Raw genomic sequence first — 25,866 nt, 5'->3', positions numbered from 1 at the left:
CCACCAGCTTCACCTCATTTCTGCCCTCCCCAGAGCCACACTAAACTAGGGCACCTCCCAAAAGCATGATGATATGAACTGCTTTAGACCTGCTTTGGAATGAGGTGAACTGGTCTGGGGGAGGTGGACGAGAGGACACAGTCATCTGTCCTTCCCATAAAACTAGCTTGAGTTGGCCAGCTAACTTGGAGACACCCGATGTCAATATTGAGCTGAAGACCTTTGCTCTTTGCTTCATTGGGATTAAAGTGTTTATGTTGTGCTGAAAGGCACAAAGCACCTTGCTTTTTGGAAAGCAACAAATCACAAAAAAATTCTGTGTTGAAGGCTAGGTCTTGCTTGGACATCCCTGAAAGGGGAAATTATCCACTTGTAAAGTGCCGGCTTTGGTCCGGGGGAAAAGTGAAGGAGAAAATGGGGTGAATTGTTCCCTATCGGGGGCAGTCCCCCCCGAGAAGGGACAGAGAAGCCTTCAGAGATAAGCTTGTGTTGTGCAATGTTCAGTACCCTTCCCAAGGCTCCTATGGCTGCCCTTGTTACTGATCTGAATGTTAGTGGAGGCAAATGTTTCTCTGCAGACCTGAGAAATGGTATACTGTCATACCATTGGTATAAATATTCATCGTATTCTTTTATCACATAAATATTCATCATGTTGGACCAACTGCACCCTGCCAGATAATGTGCTTAGGCAGCAGAGATCCACAAGCAATTTATGAGACAGCCAGTTCAGTTTTAGGGGAACTTTATTGTCACTTTATGGTATTTGCTTTTCAGTGGGAATAATGTGTTGAGCTGGGTTTTCCATCAGTGCAGTTATTATTGAGTTTATAGAACCTTCAAAGAATGAGAGAGAATGGTTTTGCCAAACCCTGGATCCTGTTGTGGCACACAGATGATTCTGCAACTTCCCTGGCCTTCACCTTCCCAGCCGAATCTTGCTGGCCCATCTTGCTGCAGCGAGATGAGCATGGACCAGTGGGGCCTGTCTGGCACTCATGGTGCTTCTGTCTCCTCCAGGATCTTGTTAACTGCAGAGAAAGGGAGCAAGGTAAAGCAAAATGTGCTCTCAGGAACTGTCTGACACCAGAATTGCCTGCTAGAAATGACAAAGACTCTGCTCCTGAAGAAGGTCTGCAGGTTGGATTATAGCCTTATATTTGGGGCTCTTGGGAACCCAAACCCTGAGCTTTGGACAGGGCCCTGCGGGAGCCAGGACGGGACTATATGAAGTGCAGAATGCAATGACTGATCTAGAGGACTGCAGCACATGGTCCTGACAGCATGTCCCTGTGCAGCACCCAAGTGAAATCCAAGCCCCTACAGCCCTGCTCCTCCATAATGAAACCAGCCTAAGACCCCCAGGGATTCCTCCCTTCACCCATGCAGGGCCTATCCAAGATTCTCTCCCAAGAAACACGGCATGAGAAGTCAGGAACTCAGCTCCCAAGAGCTTCAGAGAGTCCAACTCAAATATTTACTGAGTATTGATGATGTACTAACACAGAGGCATCTCGCCCTAGACACCATTGCCCCCACAGATGCTCATCATTGCATCCTGCCCCAGAAACTGCCCTACCTTCCCACTTTCTGCCCTTTAGGAGCCTTGCCCTATATAAAACCCCCTTGACAGCATCTCCCCAGCAGGATTCATCCCATAGTCAGACTGTCAACAGTGTGTTTGCCTCTGCTGTGCTGATGCCTCTCTCCCACCAGCTGGTCCCACCACATCCATCCTAACAAGATGCTCTATATTCCTTACAGCTCCCTGCTGTATTCATTTCCCTGTCTCCACCAGCATTATCCTGAGCTGGCGGGAGCCTTCCCACCCTGTGATTCCCCTTTTGTACCGTGCAGTTGAGCCTGCTGGCTCTGCTAGAAGTGTTTGACCCTGTCCCCACATCATTTCAGATGCCACAGTGATGGGCAGTTACCTGCACAAACAACATCAGCGTCCTCTCCGTGATAGCAGTTGTGTTCACCCCATGGCCTGGCTGGACAGTCAGAGATGCTCTCTTCCGTCCCGTTGCATTCAACATCGTCCAGCCAGATAATGTCTGACCCTCGCCCATAGCGGGCACCTCCCAGAGCCGACAGCGGTGACCCGCAGCCCACCTGCTTGCACACCACCTTGGCATCCTTCATGTCCCAGTGGTCATCACACACACTGCCCCACCGGTTCTCGTGAAGCACCTCGACTCTCCCAGCACACTTGTTCGGGCCATCCACGAGTCGGACTGGCCCCTGCTCAGGAATGTCCACCTCTGCACCAATACCCAGAAAATAAATGTTAAGAGAGCATCCTACACACCCCACCACCTGTGGAAGGCTTGCCTGCTCGGCAGAGTCTCAGGTGTCTCTGAGCACACTGGCAATATGGCAAGGGCCAGGCTTCTCTGAAGTGGGAAGGAAGACAGAAAAGCCACGGAGAGAGGCTGTGGGAAAAGGGCAGAAGGAAGCTTTCCTGGTCTTCATGGATGGCTGCAGGCTTTACTGTGTGTCTGCTTCAAGGAGTCTGCTGATGCTAGTCGCCCTGCAGCCCAGAGGTGGGACAAGGGACCAGAGCAGTTTCAGGTAAGAGAGGATTTAATGCTGCTCCTGGGTCAGCTATATCCATGGGTCGTCCCTAGGTCATTGGGCAAGCACTGCACCCAGTGATGGGATGAATCAATCAGCTGCGTCCCTCTCTTGTTCCCACCAGCAGATATCCACAGAGCTGCACTGGGGCTCGGGACCAGCCCTGATTCAGGCAGGGGACATGTGTGTGGTGGAATCTGCTCATCCTACTGCCCAGCAGGCACAGGATGCGGGATGGAGGGGGGGTTACCTGAGCACTCCACACTGGCATCTTCTACATGGTTGCAGATGTTGTCTCCCCACGGCTTTGCCTCGCATTCAGTGAGGGATGCTTCTGTCCCTGTGCAGTTCACGTCACTCAGCCAGATTTGGTCTTTCCCTTCCCCGTATTTAGACTCCGGAGGGGCTGATAGCGCTGTCCCACAGCCCAGCTGCCTGCACACAACCTTTGCCTCCCGTAAATCCCACTGGTCATCACAGACGGTCCCCCAGACGCCATTGTGAAGCACCTCGACTCTCCCGGAGCAGCGGTTGGGGCCACCCACAAGGCGGACTGTAGTGGAGACGGTGATCCCCGAGTCTGCAGACACATCCAGAGAGGGCATGCTCAGGCTGTGCATTGGTGTGTGTGTCCCCTCTTCCCTGAGTATCCCCGCCCTGCCCTGCACACAGCAGCCTCTCCTCCATAGCTTTCTCCACGTATAACATGCAACTGGCCAAGCAAGAAGAACAATGGCAGTCTTAACCTCAAGCCTGAGCTGAAGAAAAATGGCCACAGAGCACCCCAGTAAGCAGAGAGGAGAGAAACTCCCAGACTGAAGCCCTCTTCCATGGAGTAAGGACCCCAGGCCACCAGCGGGACTATTAGATTAGCACCAACCCAGTAGGAGAGTGCCTCATAGGAAGCCCTTGTTCCTGTCCAAGGTTGTGCCCATGTTGACAGTGAAGGCACCCTCATGCATGGCTGGCAAAAGCAGGAGAATGGGAGGATTACCTGAACAAATTGCACTGGCATCTTCCCCATGGTAACAGTTGTGGTCCCCCCACGGCCTCGCAGGGCACTCGGAGAGAGCAGCTTCCACTCCTGTGCAGTTCACGTCATCCAGCCAGATGGTGTCAAATCCTCGTCCAAACTTGGCTCCAATGGGGGCCAGCACCGCATCCCCACAGCCCAGTTGCTTGCACACGACTTGGGCATCGTTTAGATCCCAGTCGTCATGGCACACGCTGCCCCACTGTTCCTCGTGAAGCACCTCAACCCTCCCAGCGCATCGGTTCGGGCCTCCCACCAGCCGGATTGGTCCTGGCTCAGGTATTTCTGTTTCTGCCAAAAACAAATGAGGGAAAAGTTTTGGGACATGTCTCTGTATCCCTGATTGCCTGGAGAAAGCAGAATCTCCCGTGATGCACCAAAACTGTCTCTGCTCATCCCAAGTGCCTGTCAAAGGCTCCTTTCCTAACTTCTGGCTTAAGAAGGAAAGTTGAAGGGAAAATAGTATCAGCATGGAGGCCGTCAGGGAAGGGATGGGACTGTTTGTGTCCTCTCCCATCTCTGCAGGTTGTTCCAGGTCCAGGAGTTGTGATGCAACTTCTCTGGGTCAAGCGGGGTAAGAAGCTGGAGCTGAACAAAGTCATTCTGCATCCCTGACCTCCTAACTGGATGGGTCAGAAATTGCACCCTGGCTTATTTGAGGCAGAAGGGCCAATGTGGCACAAAGTAGAAAACACCTGGGGGTTACCTGAGCACTCCACGCTGGCATCTTCTACGTGGTTGCAGATGTTGTCTCCCCACGGCTTCGCCTTGCATTCAGCGAGGGATGCTTCTGTCCCTTTGCAGTTCACGTCACTCAGCCAGATTTGGTCTTTCCCTTCCCCGTATTTAGACTCCCGAGGGGCTGATAGCGCTGTCCCACAGCCCAGCTGCCTGCACACAACCTTCGCCTCCCGTAAATCCCACTGGTCATCGCAGACGGTCCCCCAGATGCCATTGTGAAGCACCTCGACTCTCCCGGAGCAGTGGTTGGGGCCACCCACAAGGCGGATCTCATGTTTGCTTGTGTCTACATCTTCTAGAGAGACCAGACACCCCAGGGTGAAGGCAGAGAATGAGAAAGAGGTCTTTTCCTCCCCAGTGAGACTGTCTTTATTGCCAAACCAGGAGGAAGAAAAGCCCAGGATATTCTAGCATCCCAAATCTTTGGTGGTTGGGAACTGGGTTTTGAGCTCGGAATGGCCAAAAGCTGCGGGTGTTTGTGGCACCATAAGTCTGTTTTGAGATACAAATCACAGGGCTCATTTTCAGCTGTAGAGGGAGATGTGTTGTGCCCCCAAAACCTACCCCAGCATTCAGGTTCTGGGTAAGTGTCCCCAGAGTTAAGGCCTGTGTCTCCCAGCAAATGCTGCTACAAGGATTGGAAACAGGGAGGAGAGAATGAAAACATTTCTACCCCTTCCCCAAGGGAAGGGTTGGGTTTTCTCAGCTATTGGCAGTGATTGCTGGGTGCAGTTGTGGACCTACAGCCAGTCAGCACTTGGGAGTGGAAAGGACCTACTCAGTCCTGTTCCTGCTGTTGAACCCACAAGGACACACAATCACTCTGAAAACCTGGCCCCAGTTGCCAAACCTCTGATCACAACACTGTTTGCCACCTAATATCAAGAACCAAATCTCTCTGGATACCATTGTCCCTTTGCACAGATCTGGGGTGCTGTAGTGGGAGAAATTCAGGGACTGAAAAGTGCCAGGGACTGAAACCCTGAAGCACCTCCACACCGGCTCATGGAGCCAAGGGGACACCAGGGATTCTTCCATCTCATGGAGATCAGACCCCAGCATTGAGGGTATCTCAACTTCTGGTTTAACTTCACTAAAATAAGCAGCTGTTTTGTCAATGTTTTGGATCAGTACTGCCCCTTTCACCCATAAATCTCCAGCCAGCTGCATCTCACAGAGCATACAGGAGCTAGAGTCAGGTCTTCTCCATCAGCTAATCAGGAGAATGTGGTTTACAGAAAGATCATTGGCCACAGAAGCAGGTTTCAGACCAAGGTCTCTTAGCCCCAAGCAGCATATTTAAATCTCCAGATCAGACATAGCATCATTCTGCATGACATTTTATGATAGCTGTGTGTGCTGACTCATGCTCCACTCTCTACTACAAATACTGACCTGCCAGCAGGACTCCTGCAAGGGAAGCTGAAATAGAAGAAACACAGTGTATTAGTCTAAGTCTTATGAGCTCTGCAGAGTGCAGAGATTCAGGACAGCAAAACACAGGCAAGAAACAAGACTCTGTGAGTTCTCTTAGGGCCCATCATTGCTGGCTGTCTCCCTAACCCAGCTGTCAATTGGCTTTGCCTATCCTAGTGCATGTCCACAGGACTTTCTTGATAAAGAGATCAGATAAGGAAAAAACCCCAAAATCAACCTACTGGGGAAAAAAAAAAATATTGGTTTGGGCAGATAATGTGAAAATACCATAGCAGAGCAGTTGGGGTTTCTCTTGTCCATATTCAGTCACCTGAAAGTCAGTGTCCAGACAGGTTAGATTAGATGCTTAGATTATCTAGACTCCTGTGACAGCCAGTGGAAAGAGCTGAGTCATGGCTGATGCATACCAATCTCATCCTAGGGCTGGTGTCCAGAGCAGCAGAGGGTCGAACTGGGGCTGGAGTCTCTGCCTAGAGACTCTTGGTGTGACACCCAGCTCTCATCAGCAGCCAGGCAAGAGGTACACCACTGAATGAAACTGCTGAAAATGTGATGAGTTGCAAGCAGCACAGCATTTTTATTCTTGCCTGTCGGTCAGGGCCAGACCAGGAAGAAGCATTGCTGTCTCTGAACTTCAGGCAGGCACCAGACAAAATTAACCCCAGGACTGCTGTCAGTCCTGCAGACATTAATGGCAGCAATGAAATGCCACGGGAACAGCTATATGCCTGCTACTGGGTTGTGCAAAGAAGCGTCTTCAAGGTGGAATGTGTCTGGAGACTTGTGCAAAGAAGCTATTCCCATTCAGCAGATTTCCCTGAGGATTAACTAGAGGTGGAGGCAAACCCTGGGAGGGAAAGCCTGAGGAAAAACTTGCCAGGACCTGTTTTTTCCTGGAAACTCAGGAGAAGGGGACTTTGTGCCTACTGTAGAAGGTCAACAGCAAAGAAGAGCTGAACACAAACAATGATCTCTGCTCTCAAATGCAGCAGTCTGGCAAGATCCCAAGCATTGACCAACAGCTTTGGGCAAGGGCAGAACTGCTGACAAGTCATTTACCCATCTGCCTGTTTTGTTTTTGTTTTTTTTTTAGCTACTTCTAAGGTTTATGGGCTGAGATACCTAATGGTTATCCCCCTTCTCTGTAAATTCCAGTGGGATTCAGATAACATATCCTCTTGGGAGCCTGAAGTGCCTACCCACGTACCGTAGCCACTGAGCACGCTCAGTGCCTCTGCCCATTGCCACCAGGTCTGGTCTCATCCCTGATGCACAGGAACAAAGGAAGATACAAGGAAGACATTTTTTATGATGAGGCCGCTGAAACACCGGAACAGGTTGCCCAGAGAGGTGGTAGATGCCCCATCCCTGGAAACATTCAAGGTCAGGTTGGATGGGGCTCTGAGCAACCTGATCTAGTTGAAGATGTCCCTGCTCATTGCAGGGGGCTTGGACTAGCTGACCTTGAAAGGTCCCTTCCAACCCAAACCACTCTATGATTCTATGAACCCACAGAGGCTAGGAACCCACAGCAGATAAACAGGAGCAGGGAAGCCCACCTTGTGTGCTGCTGTCTTTGCTCACGAGCACTGGGATTCAGTTCCCCAATGAGACACTTCTCGAGGTGTCTAGGTATTGGTGCCAAGGTGGGGCAGCTGTCTACTGACATCTGAGGGGACCTGAGCGTCCACACTCAGCTATCAAATACCACCAATTGCATTTCAGTTCCTTGCAATGTCCCACTTGCTTTGTGCTGCGGGCTGTAGAAGAAGCAATAGTGGAAGAGGAGAACCACTGACAAAGAGATTCCAAGACAAAAGCAAAGAGGAAGAAAATCCCACCTCACTTACCCCAGAGACATGCCAGGAGGACAAGCCTCATGTTGGTGGCAAAGATACCGTGTGCTCCTTGTCTCCAAGGAAGAGCAGGGCAGGGAGGAGGCAGGACATGTGCTCAAGGCATTGGCTATTTGAGAAGTCCCCCTTGTCACAGCTCCTCCCCTCCACCTCGAAAAACTCCCTCCGCGCCCCGTGGCAGGTGCTCAACAAGTATGAAAAGCCAAGCCTCTGCCAGGAAGCGACTCTTGTGCCATAAGCATCACGTAAGCTGCATGATTGTGAAAGTGGGCTGTTTCGGGAATCTGCAGAGCAAACAAGTCCTCTCAGGACAGCCGGTTCTGGACCATCAGTGGCAGGGATGGGGGGAGACAGGGTTTTGCAAGTTGCCTTCCACGACTGGCTCCTTGCAGCTGCAGGAATAGGGCATCAGTGCCCAGGCTTAACTGGGAAAATGGGTATGATCCCATGCCAGTAATGCAGCGTGAGAAGACGTAAGAAACCTTTTCCCACTGCTGAAAGCAGCATCTTCCAACAGGGGAAGGTTTTTCCAGCTTTTGTCCCATGTTTGTCCCAAGAGACGGGAAGTCTTTGTGAAATTTGGTTGCAAGCTTTGTGTGTGTTCACAATCCAGTTAATTTTTTGGTTGGTGTGAGACCTCCTCCCAGTCTTAACAAAACCAGATGAGCAAGTGGCAGGATGGTCTGTCCCTGGATGGCACAGCCAGGCTCCCAGGTCCCCTACAAGGCTGAACAACCCAGATAGTCACACTGCTGAGCAGGGATACGATGCTGCTGCTATCGTGGGTTGGATCTACCTCGTGCCAACTTCTCTATCTGGAAAATGCATTTAGATACCTTGTATGCTCAGCAGAGATCATCAGGCACTCCTAGGCGGCAGTTGCAGTCAGGTGTCAGACTCAGACACCCGCACTGGAGATGTCTAAGGGGGAAGATGCCCCAGGGCTGGCTGAGGAGGCGGACGTCCTGAAGGGTAGGTGATGTGATGCTGGGAGAATCACACCGCACCCTCCACCACTCAGCAAAATCCTCGACCCCCTCTTTGCATTTGCACTAGCTATCTGGGCAAGCTTGGCCCAGACGACCTTTGCTCAGCATCATCTCTAGGGAGCTTGGCCATGAGTGGGTGTGCAATAAAGGTGGCCTGGCCTTCACTGCCAACAGGGCTAGAACGCTTTCTCCAAGTCAGGTCATCTTCCGGCTGGGACGTTGCTCAAGACCTCAACACAGACGTGCCAACCATGGCAGTGCTCACTGTCCCTGGGACAACCTTCCCTCTCTGGACAGTGTCTTGCCAAGCCTGGAGCCATCCCCTGGTGTCTCTGGCTGCCTCTATCAGGAAGTAAGACTGTCAATAATTACAAGCAGTACATCAGCAGCTGAAGGAGCTGCTCTTCCCTCCAAGCTCAGTGGAGCACAAACCACAGAGCCATCTCTTGGCCAAGATCCACAAAGGTCCATCCCCTTCTTTGATTCCCCAAAGCCTCTCTGTGGGCATAATCATCTAAATCTTGTAGAAGGCTGATTATCTGGGATGCTTTTGGCTGTGGTCCCCATGGAGATCCCATCCTGCACTAGCATTTGAAGACTGTTCTTATCTGTTTGCTTAGTTTTCAGTTTTGCTCATTGAGTACATTTTCAATCTCTCCATCTCTGTCCTGTTTTCTATGCTTAGATAGCTGCTACCGCCTCCCTTCTGGACAGTCTCCAGCAGTTGGCCAACACCCTTCTTGAAAGCTGATGCACACACCCAGCCACTGACGAGCAGCAGAGACCTCAGCTCTGCTGGGAAAGGACAACAGTCACACAGACATCTCGTGTGTGGGAGGACCCCCTGTTCCAGAAGCCTCAGGTGAGGTTTGCTTTTGTCGCAATACCCATAGGTTGTTGAGCCATAGCCTGTTGTGCTTTGATACTGATCCTTAGGTTCTTCCCACTTGCAGGGAGTCTGGCCAGTGATTCCTGGTTTGTATTTGTACAGTCGATTGCTCACTTGATACTTAACCCCAACAAACCTGTGTTTGTTGATAACACTTGGCATGTTATCTTCTAGGTGGCTACAAATAGAAGTATTGGCTTCGTGCTCAGTGTTTTTCCAGGAACTGGATTTAGACTGAATCCTCTAAAATTCACCAGAGTTCCTTCCTCCCCCCTTCCTTCTTCCCTCCCTCGTTCCCTCTTCCTTCCTCACCTCCTTCCTCTTTTCCTTCCTTCCCTCCTTTATTCTTCTCTTCCTCTCTTTCTGTCTTCCTCTTTCATTCATTTATTCGTTCATTCATTTCTCTTAAGACCCAAGTGGTTCGAAGTGTAATTTTAACTACGTAGGGAGGCTTGGACCAACTGACTGTGCATGAGGATCCTTGTGTGGAGTGGTGTCCCTTGTACTGTATGACAAGTCTTGACACCTGCTGTGGCTTTCCTGAAATGTTCTGGAGTTTCCCAGCATCTTTTACTTCGAGTACCCAAAAATTCAAACAGAAATTCCTCTTTTCTCCCTGCTGACCTGTTGAAAACACAGTCCTACCCAGCCCTGACACCTCTCCTCAGGACAGTGTGAAGATAACCCAAATTTCCCGATTTTTCTTCAGCCATACACTGGTCCTGTGCATGCAAACCAGGGAACACAGTGACTTCGGCTGCTTTAGCATCATTGCTGTCAGTCGGTTCTCAACATGGAGCAGCAGAGACCTGCTGTTTATTTAACCAGGCACTCAATCTCTTCCAAGGCAAGCAGTGACCATGCTGTCATTATCACTTTCTTGGGCAGGCTGGGATCAGGATTTAATATCACTGGCATTCGTAGGGTAAAAACTCAATCATTTGTTGCGTTTCATCATCAGACCTGCTGTTTTGATCAAGCTTAGGGTGAAAACTCAACCATTTATCCTTTCATCGTCAGACCTGCTATGCTGAAGGCGGCTCAGTGGACCACTCCATGCAGCCAAGGCATGAACCAGCTCACATTCACACCGCTGAGAGTTAGTGCCACACGAAGCAGACCAGCTATGCTCATTCTGCATGGTGCTTGGTTTGGATGGGCTCTTTGTTCCACACCTGAGGATATATTTGCATTGTTTCTCAGCTCAAAATGATTGAGGTAGTAGGAATTTTTTTTTTTTAAGCCTGCCAGAGAGTTGTTTTCTGTAGAATGAAGATGAGATGTGTTGGGTACGTGGGGGAGCGGCAGGGAAGTGTGTGCATGGGGAGGGCAGAGCTGGCTACAACAGAGCTGGAGCAGAGAGGCAAAAGCAGTCTGATACATCTCTACACTGGGGTGGGCTCTGGTGTGAACGGCCCCTCAGCTGGGCTCTGGCTTTCCCTGGGGAAAATAGGTGCTTTGGTCTAGAAGAGAGGGTGGGATGGGATTAGCACGTGTGCCGTGTAAACACAGAGGGAACAGGCGAGAAATGAGTTCACAAAGAGATACCTTGTTTGGGACCTGATGTCTATGCCCTGTGGCAAGGTAAAATTTACAGCTGCAGCTGGTTGATCTGAGGTGAGAAGGTGTAAGTGTGTAAAGATGGGAAGGATGCTCTCCACGTATCTGAGGAGACACATCCGAAGAGAACTGAAGGGTGCTCTGGTTGCATTCTCCCTCTGGAGGCCATGAAAACACATTCCCTGAGCACAGCGATTACTTTCTATGGCTTAATGAGGGCTCTGCTTATTAAGAGTGAGCTAGGAGGAGGAAGGGTAATCAGGAACTGAACTCTTTTTTTGCTAGGACAGCTGTACTTGCTGTATTTTCTTTGGGCTTGTCTCCTGCTGTAAAGGAGTTTAAGTAACTCTGGATGTACAAGGCACATTGTTTCCCAAAGCCAGCAAAACCCTTTAGTGGTCTCATCTTTGATGGAACATCTTTGCAAGCACCATAGCACATCCCACCTGGCCTCTATCTGATACCCTGATGTCTCTAAAGGCAAGGTGGGTGGGATATGTGCACTGACTGATGCTGGAGTCACCCTGTAGCGTCCAAGACATCTTCATCAGGTTATAAATATGGCACAAGAATAAACAGAGAATAGAAATTTTATGTAGTGGAAGACTGCCTATATTTAGACAAATGAGCCCTTTCCTGGGTGTCTGCAGTGTCAGCACCTACATCCGATTAGTAGACGTTCAGGGCTCCTCTTATAATTACTGATGATTTAGTTGATACACATAGTTCAAAGTAGTATTTGGCCTCTGCAAGACATTGAACATGGCCCAGCCCTTTGTCAAAAAGTGCTGTGCCAGGGTCCTTGGGGACCTGACAGCTCTCCATGTCCATTCCCACATCCCACTCTCCTTTTACGTTGGCTTTTTCCCCTCCCCATACTTAGGATTGGGGCAGAGAGGGCTGTTGCACCGAGGCTTCATGGTATTGGCTCTTCCAAAGCCTTGCTGAGGCATTGATCCAAACCTCAACTTTTAGCGGGATGGCATAGACAAAAATGTTGTGCTGGGTGTAGAGTGAGACACATATAGCTTGAAGGCAAACATTTCGATAAGGCACCCAGACATCCAGAGCATAACGCACGAATGGGGTCATTTGACTGTACTTTATATAAGAGGAAACAATTTTGACTGTGGTTTTGGGGGGTACCTTCCAATGCTGTGTCACAAACTCTTTCTCTTTATTTCTCAACTTGTGACCTGGTGGTTCTTGGGCACAATGCGTTGGCCATGAGTGGGTGTGCAATAAAGGTGGCCTGGCCTTCACTGCCAACAGGGCTAGAACGCTTTCTCCAAGTCAGGTCATCTTCCGGCTGGGACGTTGCTCAAGACCTCAACACAGACGTGCCAACCATGGCAGTGCTCACTGTCCCTGGGACAACCTTCCCTCTCTGGACAGTGTCTTGCCAAGCCTGGAGCCATCCCCTGGTGTCTCTGGCTGCCCTTATCAGGAAGTAAGACTGTCAATAATTACAAGCAGTACATCAGCAGCTGAAGGAGCTGCTCTTCCCTCCAAGCTCAGTGGAGCACAAACCACAGAGCCATCTCTTGGCCAAGATCCACAAAGGTCCATCCCCTTCTTTGATTCCCCAAAGCCTCTCTGTGGGCATAATCATCTAAATCTTGTAGAAGGCTGATTATCTGGGATGCTTTTGGCTGTGGTCCCCATGGAGATCCCATCCTGCACTACACCTCTTTCAGCACAAGGACAAGGCTATGCTTCTAAATCCCACTGCATCTTGCACAAGTGGCCTTGCTTCACTGAAACCCATCACCTGATTTAGGTTTAGGCTCTATCAGGCTGGATCAAGAGAGGTGCAATGGCAACGCTGTCTTGGCTGCACACCCTTTCCTAAACTCTTGTACAGCACCCCTGGCCCTAAAGCTGACCGTCCATGTCCCTCTTGGACATGTCCTATGCTGGGTGATGAGTGGATTGAAAGTAGCCCTGCAGAGAAGGACTTGGGAGTGTTGGTTGACGAGAAGCTCAACATGATCTGGCAATGTATGTTTGCAGCCCAGAAAGCCAACCATATCCTGGGCTGCATCAAAAGAAGCGTGACCAGCAGGTCAAGGGAGGTGCTTCTCCCCCTCTACTCCACTCTGGTGAGACTCCACCTGGAGTACAGCATCCAGCTCTGGGGCCCCCAACATAAGAAGGACATGGACCTGTTGCAGTGAGTTCAGAGGAGGGCCACAAAGAGGATCAGAGGGCTGGAGCACCTCTCCTGTGAGGAAAGGCTGAGAGAGTTGGGGTTGTTCAGCCTGGAGAAGAGAAGGCTCTGGGGAGACCTTATAGCAGCCTTCCAGTACCTAAAGGGGGCCTGCAAGAAAGCTGGAGAGGGACTTTTTACAAGGGCATGTAGTGATAGGACAAGGGGTAATGGCTTTAAACTGAAAGAGGGTAGATTTAGATTAGATGTAAGGAAATTATTTACTGTGAGGGTCGTGAGGCACTGGAATGGGTGGCCCAGAGAGGCTGTGGATGTCCCATCCCTGGAGGTGTTCAGCGCCAGGCTGGATGGGGCTTTGACCAGCCTCGTCTAGTGGAAGGTGTCCCTGCCCATGGCAGGGGGCTTGGAACTAGATGATCTTTAAGGCCCCTTCCATCCCAAACCATTCTATGATTCTATGATTTGAAGAGTTCCCATTCTTGGCTTGGAAAGTGGAGGGGATATTTTGCCATCCTGCTGTTCAACCCACCCCATGCAAAGGGTTTACCCCACTGCTCTCCCGTTTGATAAGCAGCTCCAAGACAACATTTCAGCTGACTGCAGCTCCCAATCAAGATGCCCTGGCCAGTGGATGTGACGGGCAGGACATGTTTCATCTGTGTGCTACTCTCCTCTGCCTGCAGAAGAGGAATGTGTTGCAGGGCAGGGAGGTGGGTCCTACCCTGGGAGACCCTAGAGCCTGCCTCAGGGGAAAAAGGGTCGAGGGATGGGACAGAGAGGACAGGCACAACCCAGGAGAAAAAGCTCTCCCAAGGAGAAAGGGTGCAAATTAATGGTGTGCATGCTGAGGTTCAGTACCATTTGCAGCCCTCAATACAACGCCCTCTGTCCAACAGCAGCCAGTTACCCCAATGGCTGGTGGCTGGTTTATACCCAGTGCTTAGCTGGCTTCAGATAGGGACAAATCCTAATGCCTGTCCCAAGGAAAGGTCACGTTCAGGCCTTGCATCCTGTCCTGGTAGATCCTGTCGAAGGTCTCGCTCTGCGCCACTGTGAAGTGGTTCTCCCAGTCCCCGCAGATGCCTGAGGAAGAAGCGTGTGTGGCTCAGAGTCCACCATAGCACAAAGCCCCCTCTCTGCTCTGTAGGCACAAGAGGAGAGGCTCAGCCCTTGGGTCCAGCTACCACCCCAAGGGGGTTGTCCAAAATGAGAGACCATCCCCATCCCTGGGATCGTTCAAGGTCAGGTTAGACGGGGCTCTGAGCAACCTGATCTAGTTGAAGATGTCCCTGCTCAGGGGACTAGCTAACTTCTAAAGGTCCCTTCCAACCCAAACCATTCTATGATTCTCTCCTATGATTCTATGATTATATAGACCCTGTTCTTCAGACCCAAATGGACTGTGATAGGGCTCTCCAAGACAGCTCTGGCTGTCCTCATGGGGGAGGACACCTGACAGGAGGCTCTCCCCGAGGTGTTGTGATGGGGTTCCTCTGTGCTCACCCTTCCTCAGGAACTGGCCCTTCGTCTGGTCCATGATGTCTGCAGGAAGCAGGATGGAGCTGCACATTGGGTTCTCCTGCATGGCCGTGAAGGAGGCATTTTGCACCACTGAGGAGACAGCACCATCATCCAAATCCTGGCCCAGGAACTGGCAGAGACGTCTCACGCTGCTGTGCAGGTCCTGGAGGGACAGACAGAGCCTGTTAGCACCGAGTGGCTTGTGCCACCAGCATGTTTGGAGCTGGAGGGTCTGCCTAGGTGTCTACCTGCTTTAGCTCTTCATAGGTGATGAAGAAAAAATTCTCTGCATCCTTCATCTCCATCCAGCCTCGGACGTGTTCGAACCAGGAGCCATGGGGCACTGATGGGAGGCAAAAGGCAGTAAGGCAGGGCAGGGGATGTGCAAGACCGAGGAGGGTTCACACAAGGTTGGGAGCAGGGCAGCCACGATGCAGGACAGAGCAATGGTTTCCAGGGAGCAGGTGGGACTGGGACGTTCAGCTGCAATTACAGCTGAGCAATGGGTTCTTCTCCAGCCATGTCCACGATGGGAAGAGGCTGAGGCTAGAGGTATGCAAGGCTCATGGGTAAGGTCCTGCCAGGGCTTTATAGGGTTTCTTGGCCAAGACTTCCTGAAGACATCTGAACTCTGCAGGAAAAGGCAGGGAAGTCTACTTTCCATCTGCTTCAAAGCACAACAGGGCTTTGTGGACCTGTGTGTCTCTCCAGAAGTGCTTTGCTTTCCTCCTGAGCCATTGACCTCTCTCCTGTGGGAAGCCTGGCTTCACAGCCATCGTCAGTGGACAGTAACAAAAGACCCTTGAGCCAGAGGCGATGGAAGACACCACCCACCCAACCCTGTGCCCTGAGTAAGCCTGAAACCACACTCACGCTCTCCATTCAGAAAGTCCCTCAGGAACTGCTCAAAGGATGTGGGATCCTCATAGCTGTTGCACATCTTGGAGAAGTAGTAGTAGGAGACGACAACATCTCGAGGATTCCGTATGGTGTAAATAACCTGGGGTAGAGTGCGTACAGGAGTGATATACTCCCGGTAGGGGAAGGGGAGTTGCAGGCACTGGCACTGGGGTAGATCTGAAAACGGAGGGGTCTGGCCACACAAGGACCAACCCTGGGCTAGACTCCGTCATGCAGACCTTGGGCTGGGGTCTCCATGAACACACAAGTCCCCTAGAGCCATTGTGACTCTCTAAAGCATCCAAGAGGGGCAGGATGTGAGATGGGGCTCTGCACATTTCCATCTGGAGGACACTCGCCACTCTCCTAGGCCAATGCCAAGGTCCTTGCCCAATGCCCCCTCACTCCAAGGTTCCCCAGATCCCGGGCAATGGTCTTCCCCGCTCCCCTGTCCCCCTTGAAGCTCTGCATGGGTGCCCGTCCCACCTTGGCGCTGGAATGGGAGAAGGACTTGGGGAAGATGTGCCTGGGGAGATGGCAGGTCAGCAGGCGAGGTGGAGGGTAGCTGAGGGCTGACTCCAGACCCAGACGGGTTGAGAACCAGGGCATGCGGTCAGAATTGAGGACAGCTCGGCTCCAGCTGGGGCAGCCGCGGCTGCGAATGAGGCTCAGGATCTCAGTCATCCACACAGTGCCTGCCAGGGAAAGCAGAGATGCAGGGCAGGGGACCTTGCCTGGGGGGTGGGGATGGAAGGACCTCACTGTGCCATAGCTCTGTGGTCAGCAGCACCCTCAGCACTGAGTCTGTGCCCTTCCAAGAGATGGTGCTGCCCTGCCCTTGCACAACCACTGTGGTAAAAACCCCCCAAAACATTCCTGTTCCCCACCACAAGAGAAGATTCACAAGACCAACACCTGAAGATGTTTCCAAAGCCCTCACCCCTCTCCTGCCCCTCTCCACCCTTGGCCAGCCCCTCTGCCCACCCCTCGTACCTGACTTGGGGTAGGTGACGTTGAAGATGTCATCGTCACGCACCAGGAACTCATTGTGGGCAAAACTCAAGCTGTTCTCGGAGTTGTAGGCAGGGGGGAACTTAATGCCTTCGTACGTCACATACTGGACCGGCATCGCACCTGGGTGGGGATGGGGATGAGATGCCACAGCTATGTGTCACTATGATAGGTAGGGAGAGAGAAAGGGTAAGGGTGCTGACTCCAAGCCAAGAAACCTCTTCCCCCCCATAGCAGGTCCCAAACAGGACCCCAGCCATCCCATATCCCCAACATCTGGGGATATGGGATGTGTATTATGGGATAACCCACCCGGATACTCGCTGGTCCTTCCTCATGGGGACGGTACCTCAACAGCAAATTGTGTGGATGGGGGACAGCTGGCTCGCAGGGCATTTAAGGAGCTCTAGGGCTAAATTCCTGCTGATGGACCAACCTCCCATCTCCCTTTGCTGCCCCACGTGTTTACCTGCCCTCACAGCTTAGAGGGTTGTCAAGCTGCCATCGTTGCAGGATCTTTGGCCAGCCAGAGGGAGAGGAGGTAGAACTTCCCTGTCTGGTACCCAAAACCCAGCTTTGCTCTGCTCCAGGTCCTTGGAGGTGCCAGGAACTGGAGGGAGAATAAAAAGGGGAGGGAAAAGTTTTCTGGAGCAATGATTAACAAGATCCAAAGTCCAGCGGGCATCCCTTTCCCGAGGCGGGGTGGGTGGGCTGGGATGCAGGGAGTAGACCAGTGGAGGTCCTTCTGGGAGCAGGGTGGGGTGGGAAGCTGGTGTCCTGCGTCCTCTGACCTGAACCCCAAGAACCCCACTTTTCTCCCATGCCGCTTTGAATTCCCACCTAACCCTCTCCCTTTTACTCAAAATACACTAGTAAACAATTTCCCTGAACTGAATATCCTTTCCCAGTAAATTTCCCAGTAAATCCTGGAAAATTTAACAAATCCATTAAAAAATTGATTATGAAAATGGCTTATTAAAAAAAAAAAAAAAGCCCTTCTAGGAAAGACAGAGATGCTACTACAGCAATAAAGGATGGGGCATATCTTTTTCATTAAAAATCTTCAAGGTTGCACTACAGGGAGAGGAAGAGGAGAAGTTCTTCCTCCAGTGAGGCACTATATGGTCTGCAGTAGATCCAAGGACAGCGACGTTTAATCCTGTTAATTAGAAGCAACCAATGCTTCTTGTAAATAAGGCAGCCATGCAGTCATCTGCGAAATTAAAAGTATTTTCTAAATGTTCCCCCAGGAGTGCAGGAAGTATTCCGCTTTCTTGCAAAAGGCCTGCTGTTTGAAAATTTTATGTAACGCAATGTGCTGATAAAAGTAGACTGAAAAATAAGTCCATGGGGTATGGGCAGAGTGTTTGAGAAGTAAATATTGGCTTTGGGTGCATAGGACAGTTGGTTTTTTAAGACGACCAACTAAAGCAGCAATCTCCCTTTGGATCCTGCTTTGTTTTCGAAGCAAACAGGGAGAAAATGGGATTAAGAAATGTTTAAACACTTCAAAGAGGAATGTTAACCCACCTGCCCCTGGGTAGGAAGTTAACACTGGAAGTGGGAAATTAAATTAACCCATCACCTTCCCTGCTTCAAGTTAAGAAATAAGCTAAGGAAACCTAAAAACTACAGGCAAAACTTCAAAGTATTACCAAATATTTTTTTTTTTATTTGCAATCCGAGCAGGTGTCTACATTTTTCAGAAGAGACCTAAAAGAAATCTATCTGGTGTTTTATAATCAACAGTTAATAAATAACTGCAGGCTTGCCTGCCTCCAAAAAGTAAGTATACTAGCCTAAATAATTATTAAAAATTAGATAACAAATGTTTGTAAACACCTTGGTGTGGATGAATTGGTAGTTAAAAATGGCATCATCTGTACTTTAGAAATACATATTTCATTGTATTTGAAAGGCATTAAAACATTATAAGCAGTGTTTCGTTAGTTAGGATATAGAGAAACTTCAAAATTAATAAATTACGTTTTAGATACTTTTAAGGTTTCTTATTAAAAAAAAACCCATCCATGCTACTGGGGAAAAAAGAAAAAGAAAAAAAAAGGGAAAAAAGAAAAAAAGAAAAAAAAGGAAAAAAAAAAAAAAAAAGAAAGGATTTTAAACTGCAGCCAGAGCATTGAAGTTAAAGGAAGAGCCTGTAATTATAAAGATTGTCAAGTATTAAAAATATTAACATGCAACAATTCCAAATCAAACTTGTCATGCCAGAATTAATAGCAAGTAAACAATATTTAAAAGCTAAGAATGAGTGAATGCATGCTGGCCTTTTAAAACACAGCAGTGAGGTATGAATAGAATAAATTACTTTCTTCAGCACTAAGATTTTAGAAAGAAACCCCAAACTTACCCAAACTGGAACCCACAGCAATTTAGAATGAATTACAATTAGTTAATTACTTGAAGTTATCACTTTAAAATTAATTAAAGTAGTAATAGAGGAGTGAAGTCTCATTAAAGAAAACCCATTTGTGCTGAAGTGGAACAGAAATCAAATGCATCACGCTTTCCAGGAGCCTGGGCAAGTCCCCTGCTGCTGCATCTCCAACAGGACATTGGCCCCAGTTGGGTGGGAAATTAGAAATAAATAAATAAAGCAGCAATAATATCAGTATCCGTTTTGGAACAGTGTTTTTTCAGATCTCACCTGGATGGGATGCACTGGTTAGACACTGCGTAGGCATGGAATGCTTAAGCAAAGATAGAGATGGCCAAAGGTGGTTTGTCTTGGGATCAAAGCTCTGGCTCTTCTCTGGAGGCACCTGGTGGTGCTCATAGATGACGGTGAGCAGCAAGACATCCAGATGGGATTATGAGGAGCATCAGGTCCCTTGGGGATGTGATTCCTGCCCTTCCCCATTGAACATAAAAGGAATGTGGCAACTTTGAGGTGCCTAAAAGGGGCAGCCCTCGAGGCTGGTTGGCATGACAGTCCTTCATTGGGATGTGTCTCAAAGAGGACCGCGTCACCATGGCATCGTGCCTCTAACCTCCACCAGTTGCCCCAAACCAAGTCCTTCCCGGGATCCCAAGGAGGCCGCAGATTGCGTTGCAGCACGAGAAGGTCCAAGCAACCCGGGGAGACGCGGAGACATTGCTCATCGGGTTTGATGGCACAGAGCACCTCCAAGGACCTCCTCCACCTCCTCTGACCGTGGTTATTTGCAACCTTGCTTTGTTTTGTTTTTTTTTTCTATTTTGATTTTCTTTTTTGAAATATGGTGTGGCTTTTCAACCAGCTCCGGCATTTCTTTTATTTCCCTGCTTGGTGCAGTTTGTATTTCCTTGTTTGCTTTGCCTCTTGGCAAACTCGAGTCAAAAAGCTGCATCATCCGTGGGTCCTTTGAATCACTCAGAGCCCTTTGAAACCAAGGGCAAGTATTTGAGCTCTTTGGAAATGTTTGCCTAAAGGCTGATGGTGGTTGTCTGTGTTATTGGGTTATCTTGAGTCCTCTTGTATTGTGTGGCTTTGGTATGTGGACATAGGGTTGGGTGGGAGGAACATCTCAGAGCTTCCCCATACCGAATCCCAAAGGACCACTTTGGTTAGCAGGGTGGTCACCCAACAACATGAACCCTTTGGGTCCCGAGGCTGGATGCAGCAGGGTTATGCATTTCCCTTTAACGATGAGGGTGGTGAAACACTGGAACAGGTTTCTCAGAGAGGTGGTAGATCCCCCATCCCTGGAAACATTCCAGGTCAGGTTGGACGGGGCTCTGAGCAACCCAATCCTGTTGAAGATGTTCCCGCTCACTGCAAGGGTAGGTGGTCTAGCTGACCTTGAAAGGTCCCTTCCAACCCAAACTATTCCATGATCCTATGATTCTACTCCATCTCTCTCTCTGTTTCATAGCCAGGATCTGACCCTGGTCCATGTGTCCTCCCCATCATCTACTAGGAGAGATCCTACTCCTCCTGCACCGAGGACGGGAGCAGCAAGGGAGCAGTCTGGTGTGCCCTGACCAGCACCTACAACTGGGTTGCAAGGTGAGGGGCTTGACCTTGCTCCGTGGGGAATCTCTTTCTGCACACACGTGCTCCAGGCGTGTCCCTGCCATGCACATACACATCTCCACATACACACACACGTGCTCTGTATTAAGCCTCACAGATCTAAAAAAACAAAAACAAAAACAAAAACAAACAAACAAAAAACCAAAACAAAAAACCCAACCTTCTTTATCTCTTTGTGAATAGTCCTTGCTCAAAACTGAGCAAGAATTAAGAAACCTGTGGGGTGTTGTTCTAAGTTACTTGATAAAAGTGTATACTCCACATAATGTCAGAAGTGTTTACAACAAAAAAGTGGAAAAATGGCTAACAGGTAGCCAGATCCCAAAATATGAAGCAATATTGATTGACTCCCCTAATTTAAAACTGAAGATAACCTCTGCTCAGAATCCAACATATTTTGTTTGGAGAACCATCAGAAAAATTACAACATAACTGTTTAAAGGTAATTGAGACCCAGACTAAAGTGAGACAATAACCTAAAACCTGTGGAATCAGAACCTCTAAGCCCATCATGGTCAACTCAGGCTTGTGAGCTGTATGCCCTATATATGGCCCTAAAATTATTAAAAAACAAACAAACAAACAAACAAACCCTATATTTACAGATTACAAAAATACATATGTAGTTCACACTTTTGGAAGGATTTGGAAGGACAAGGGTTTGATTGATGCTGAGGGGAGGAATCTTGTACATCGGGAATTGGTGACAAGGGTTTTGGGAACGTTGGGAGAGCCAGGAGAGATGGCAGTGGTGCATGTGGGAAGACATAGGGGGAGATTGGATTGCCGAGTCAGGGAGAGTGGTTTGTCAGATGGAGAGGCCCGAGGGGCAGCCCTGGGGACTCGGGTCACTAGAGTTAGCATGGTAATTTTCTTTGTGTTCCTATGTGGTGGTTCTGGGAAAAAAGTATGTTGCTCTGCTGTGGAGCCTCTGTGCCAGGGAATTGTGTTTTGCTTCTGGGTATTTGGGGTTGCCAGTGAACTATTCTTGTTGGCAGGTTGATAGGAGTGTAAGCACCATACAGTCCTGTGTTGGTGCTTGGTTGTGTTTATGGACAAAATTGGAAGACTTTGCTAGCTATCTGAAAGGTAGTGCTCATTTCAAGTGGTTAAAAAAAAAAAAAAAAGTAAAAAAGTAACTGTTTCAAACTGTTTGCTTGCTCCTTGTTTGATTTAGAGAAGGACTGTGAGCGATTAAGGTAGAGACCAATTCGTGTGGCTGTTGTGTGTTGTCTCACAGGTATTTGTAACAGTATCTGGCAATATCAGCCATCAACCCTTCAAATGGTCACTAATACAATTAGAACACTCAATTGTCATACAGAACAGAATTACCCCGGGTGCTCCCTCTTTCACGGCCCACTTAAGTTCCCTAGTAAGGTCATACCATGGATGGGCCCCCACTGATGAGAATACTCGCAAATATACAATTATTACAAAACAGACGGGGCTTAGACCTAATGTTCATACAGCAGGGGGGGTTATGTACAGCCCTATGGGAGGAGTGTTGTATATATGTTGACCATACTGAAATAGTTAGAAATACAATGGCCAAGCTACGGGAGGGGTTAGAAAAACGGAAGAAAGACTGGGAAACACAACAGAGCTGGTATGAGTCTATGTTTAATTATACACCCTGGTTAACCACCCTATTGCCAACTATTGCAAGACCTCTTATTTTGTTGATCTTATTTTTGACTTTTAGGCCATGCATTTTTAATAAGTTGATCACTATTGTTAAAGGGCGCTTAGAAGCTGCACACAATGCTGCTACGAAAACAATACGAACAAATCGAGGGTGAAAGAATTACTCCTATCCTCGGGCAGGCAAAGGAAATATTAGATCGATTTAATGAACAAAATCAAGATAAAATAGAAAAGGGGGGGATTGTAATGAACAGGTTAACTTTGTTCATGAAATCGCATGTGGGGGTAGGGACATTCTTCGCTTATCTAAAACCTGTAAAGGTAGGGATATTCTTCACTTATCTAAGACCATAAGTATCCAGTTGAGTAGACAATTACATACTGATGATTAGCATGAATGGAACTTGAGTCACCTAAAGAACAGCTGAGGAAGACTTCGGCCTTCATCCCAACAACCACCAGAAGCCAGATTACGACCACCTAACAACTGATAGCACAAGATACCGAAGATACCAGCCAGCCGTCACGTATCAGGGACTAAAAGACTGTATAAATAAAGAGACTCTTCCCCAGTTTCGGTGCGAGCTTGTGGCGGAGCATTGCCTCCCCGGCCGCCCAGCGCTGTTTTGCTCTCTTATCGCTTGCTAATAAATTCGATTTTTTTATCCAATACAAATTGGCTCCTCCAATTTGTCATGAGCGTTTATAACAAGCTCCAGGCGTGTCCCTGCAATGCACATGTCCCTACATGCACACACACACGTGCTCCATGCATGTCCCCACATTGCACACACCTCCACATGCACACGTGTGCTCCACGGTGCATCCCTGCATTGCACATGTGTGTCCCCATACACATGCATGTGATCTACGTGTGTCCCTGCCATGCACACCCATATCCCTACATGCACGCACACATGCTCCAGGCATGTCCCTGTATTGCACATGCATGTCCCCATGCACACACATGATCCAGGCACGTCCTCACATTGCAGATGTGTGTTTCCATACACACACACGTGTTCCAGGCACATCACCGTACTGCACACGTGTGTCCCCATGCACATGCTTGTGCCCCAGGCAGGTCACCGCGTCACACAAGTGTGTCCCCATGCACACAAACGTGCTCCATGCACCTCTCTTCATTGCACATGCATATCCACATGCACACACACGTGCTCCAGGCATGTCCCCTCACTGCACACCCGTGTCCTGATGCTCAAACACATGCTCCAGGCACGTCATCGCACTGCACATGTGTGTCCCCATGCACACACACGTCCTCCAGACATGTACCTGCATTGCACACACGTGTCCCCATGCACACACACATGCTCCCGGTACATCACTGCATTGCACACGCCTGCCCCCATGCACACACATGTGCTGCAAGCCTGTCATCGCATTGCACACGCATGTCCCCATGCACACACAAATGCTCCAGGCACCTCCCTGCACTTCACACACCTGTCCCCATGCACACACAAATGGTCCAGGCACTGCCCTGAATAGCACACGGGAGTCGCCAGGCACACACGTGTGCTCTAGGCATATTGCCGCATTGCACACGCATGTCCCCGTGCACATACACGTGCTCCAGGCAGGTCCCTGCATTGCACATGCATGTCCCCATGCACACACATGTGCTGCAGGCATGTCCCCCCATTGCACAGACGTGTCCCCTCACTGCACATGTGTGTTTCCATGCACACACATGTGCTCCAGGCATGTCCCTGCATTGCACACGTGTCCCCATGCACACACACGAGCTCCAGGCACATCACCGCATTGCACACACCTGTCCCCATGCACACATACATGCTCCAGGCACGTCCCACAACATGCTTGTCCTCATGCACACACATGTGCTCCAGGCAAGTTGCCGCATTGCACATGCATCTTCCTATCCACACACACGTGCTCTAAGCACCTCCATGCATTGCACTCGTGTGTCCCTATGCAAACACAAGTGCTCCAGGCATGTCCCCTCATTGCACACCCATGTCCCCATGCACACACACATGCTCTAAGCATATAGCAGTATAGCCCACACGTGTCCCCATACACACACACATGCCCCAGGCACCTCCCTCCATTGCACACACCTGTCCCCATGCACACACACAAGCTCCAGGCATGTCCCCACACTGCACATGCGTGTCCCCATGCACACACACGTGCTCCAGACATGTCCCTCCATTGCAGATGTGTGTCCCCACGCACACGCTCCAGGCACCTCCCTGCATTGCACACACGTGTCCCCATGCACACACAAATGCTCCAGGCACGTCCCTGCATTATACATGCATGTCCCCATGCACACACATGTGCTCCAGGCAAGTTGCCACATTGCACACGCGTCTCCCTATCAACACACATGTGCTCCAGGCATGTCCCTGCATTGCACACGTGTGTCCCCATGCACACACACGTGCTCCAGGCATGTCCCCTAATTACACAGGTGTCCCCATGCACACATGCGTGCTTCAGGCATGTCACCGCATTGCACACACAAGTCCCCATGCACACATACATGCTCCAGCCATGTCCCTGCATTGCACACGTGTGTCCCAATGCACACACAAATGCTCCAGGCACCTCCTTGCATAGCACATGCGAGTCACCATGCACACACATGTGCTCCAGGCATGTACCCTCCATTGCACATGCATCTCCCTATCCACACACATGTACTCCAGGCACCTTCCTGCATTGCACACGTGTGTCCCCATACACACACATGCTCCAGACAAGTCCCCGCATTGCACACGTGTGTCCCAATGCACACACACATGCTCCAGGCATGACCCCTCATTGCACACAAGTGTTCCCATGCACACACATGCTCCAGGCACGTCCCTGCATTATACACGCATGTCCCCATGCACACACATATGCTCCAGGCATGTCCCCGCACTGCACACACCTGTCCCCATGCACACACACATGCTCCAGGCACGTCCCCACATTACACACGTGTGTCCCAATGCACACACACATGCTCCAGCCATGTCCCTGCATTGCATACACACATGCTCCAGGCATGACCCCTCATTGCACACGCATGTCCCCATGCACACATACATGCTCCAGGCACGTCCCCGCATTACACACGTGTGTCCCAACGCACACACACGTGCTCCAGGCACGTCCCCGCATTACACACGTGTGTCCCATTGCACACACACGTGCTCCAGCCATGTCCCCGCATTGCACACGTGTCCCCATACCCACACACGTGCTCCAGCCATGTCCCCGCATTACACACGCGTGTCCCCATTCACACGCACACGCAGCCCCGCCCACTCCCGCCCCAGCCCCTCCCGCTCCCGCCGCAGCCCCGCGCATGCGCACACCCCTCCCCTTCGCGCCGCTCTCCCCCCCTCCCCGCCCCGCGCATGCGCAGCCTCACCGCCGCGCCCCTCCTCTCCCCGTCGCGCTTCGCGCATGCGCCCTCCTCCACTACTACCCCCTTCGCCCCGCCCCCGGAAGTAGCGTTGCG

At 50.1% G+C, this 25,866-nt stretch overlaps 2 protein-coding genes across 2 annotated transcripts; both read right to left on the bottom strand.

The window, feature by feature from the left end:
- Nucleotides 1–728: 728 nt before the first annotated feature.
- LOC142026401 (scavenger receptor cysteine-rich domain-containing group B protein-like) lies at nt 729–7,818 on the bottom strand. The gene is made up of 7 exons (XM_075019371.1): nt 7,639–7,818; nt 5,747–5,773; nt 4,317–4,646; nt 3,572–3,901; nt 2,828–3,157; nt 1,935–2,264; nt 729–1,031 (listed from the first exon to the last, which is right to left on the bottom strand). The coding sequence occupies exons 1-7, from the start codon at nt 7,667–7,669 to the stop codon at nt 997–999; spliced, it is 1,413 nt and encodes a 470-aa protein (XP_074875472.1). The 5' UTR covers nt 7,670–7,818; the 3' UTR covers nt 729–996.
- Nucleotides 7,819–14,219: 6,401 nt separating this feature from the next.
- Nucleotides 14,220–16,802, bottom strand: LOC142026402 (sulfotransferase 2B1-like). Its single transcript, XM_075019372.1, has 6 exons — nt 16,667–16,802; nt 16,160–16,368; nt 15,647–15,773; nt 15,022–15,116; nt 14,756–14,936; nt 14,220–14,335 (listed from the first exon to the last, which is right to left on the bottom strand). The coding sequence occupies exons 1-6, from the start codon at nt 16,800–16,802 to the stop codon at nt 14,220–14,222; spliced, it is 864 nt and encodes a 287-aa protein (XP_074875473.1).
- Nucleotides 16,803–25,866: the final 9,064 nt, after the last annotated feature.

The sequence above is a fragment of the Buteo buteo genome, chromosome 33 (genome assembly GCF_964188355.1).
Source record: "Buteo buteo chromosome 33, bButBut1.hap1.1, whole genome shotgun sequence".
Taxonomy (NCBI): domain Eukaryota; kingdom Metazoa; phylum Chordata; class Aves; order Accipitriformes; family Accipitridae; genus Buteo; species Buteo buteo.
Note: the sequence above shows the minus strand (reverse complement) of the source record. Positions and strands in the feature narration are given on the sequence as shown.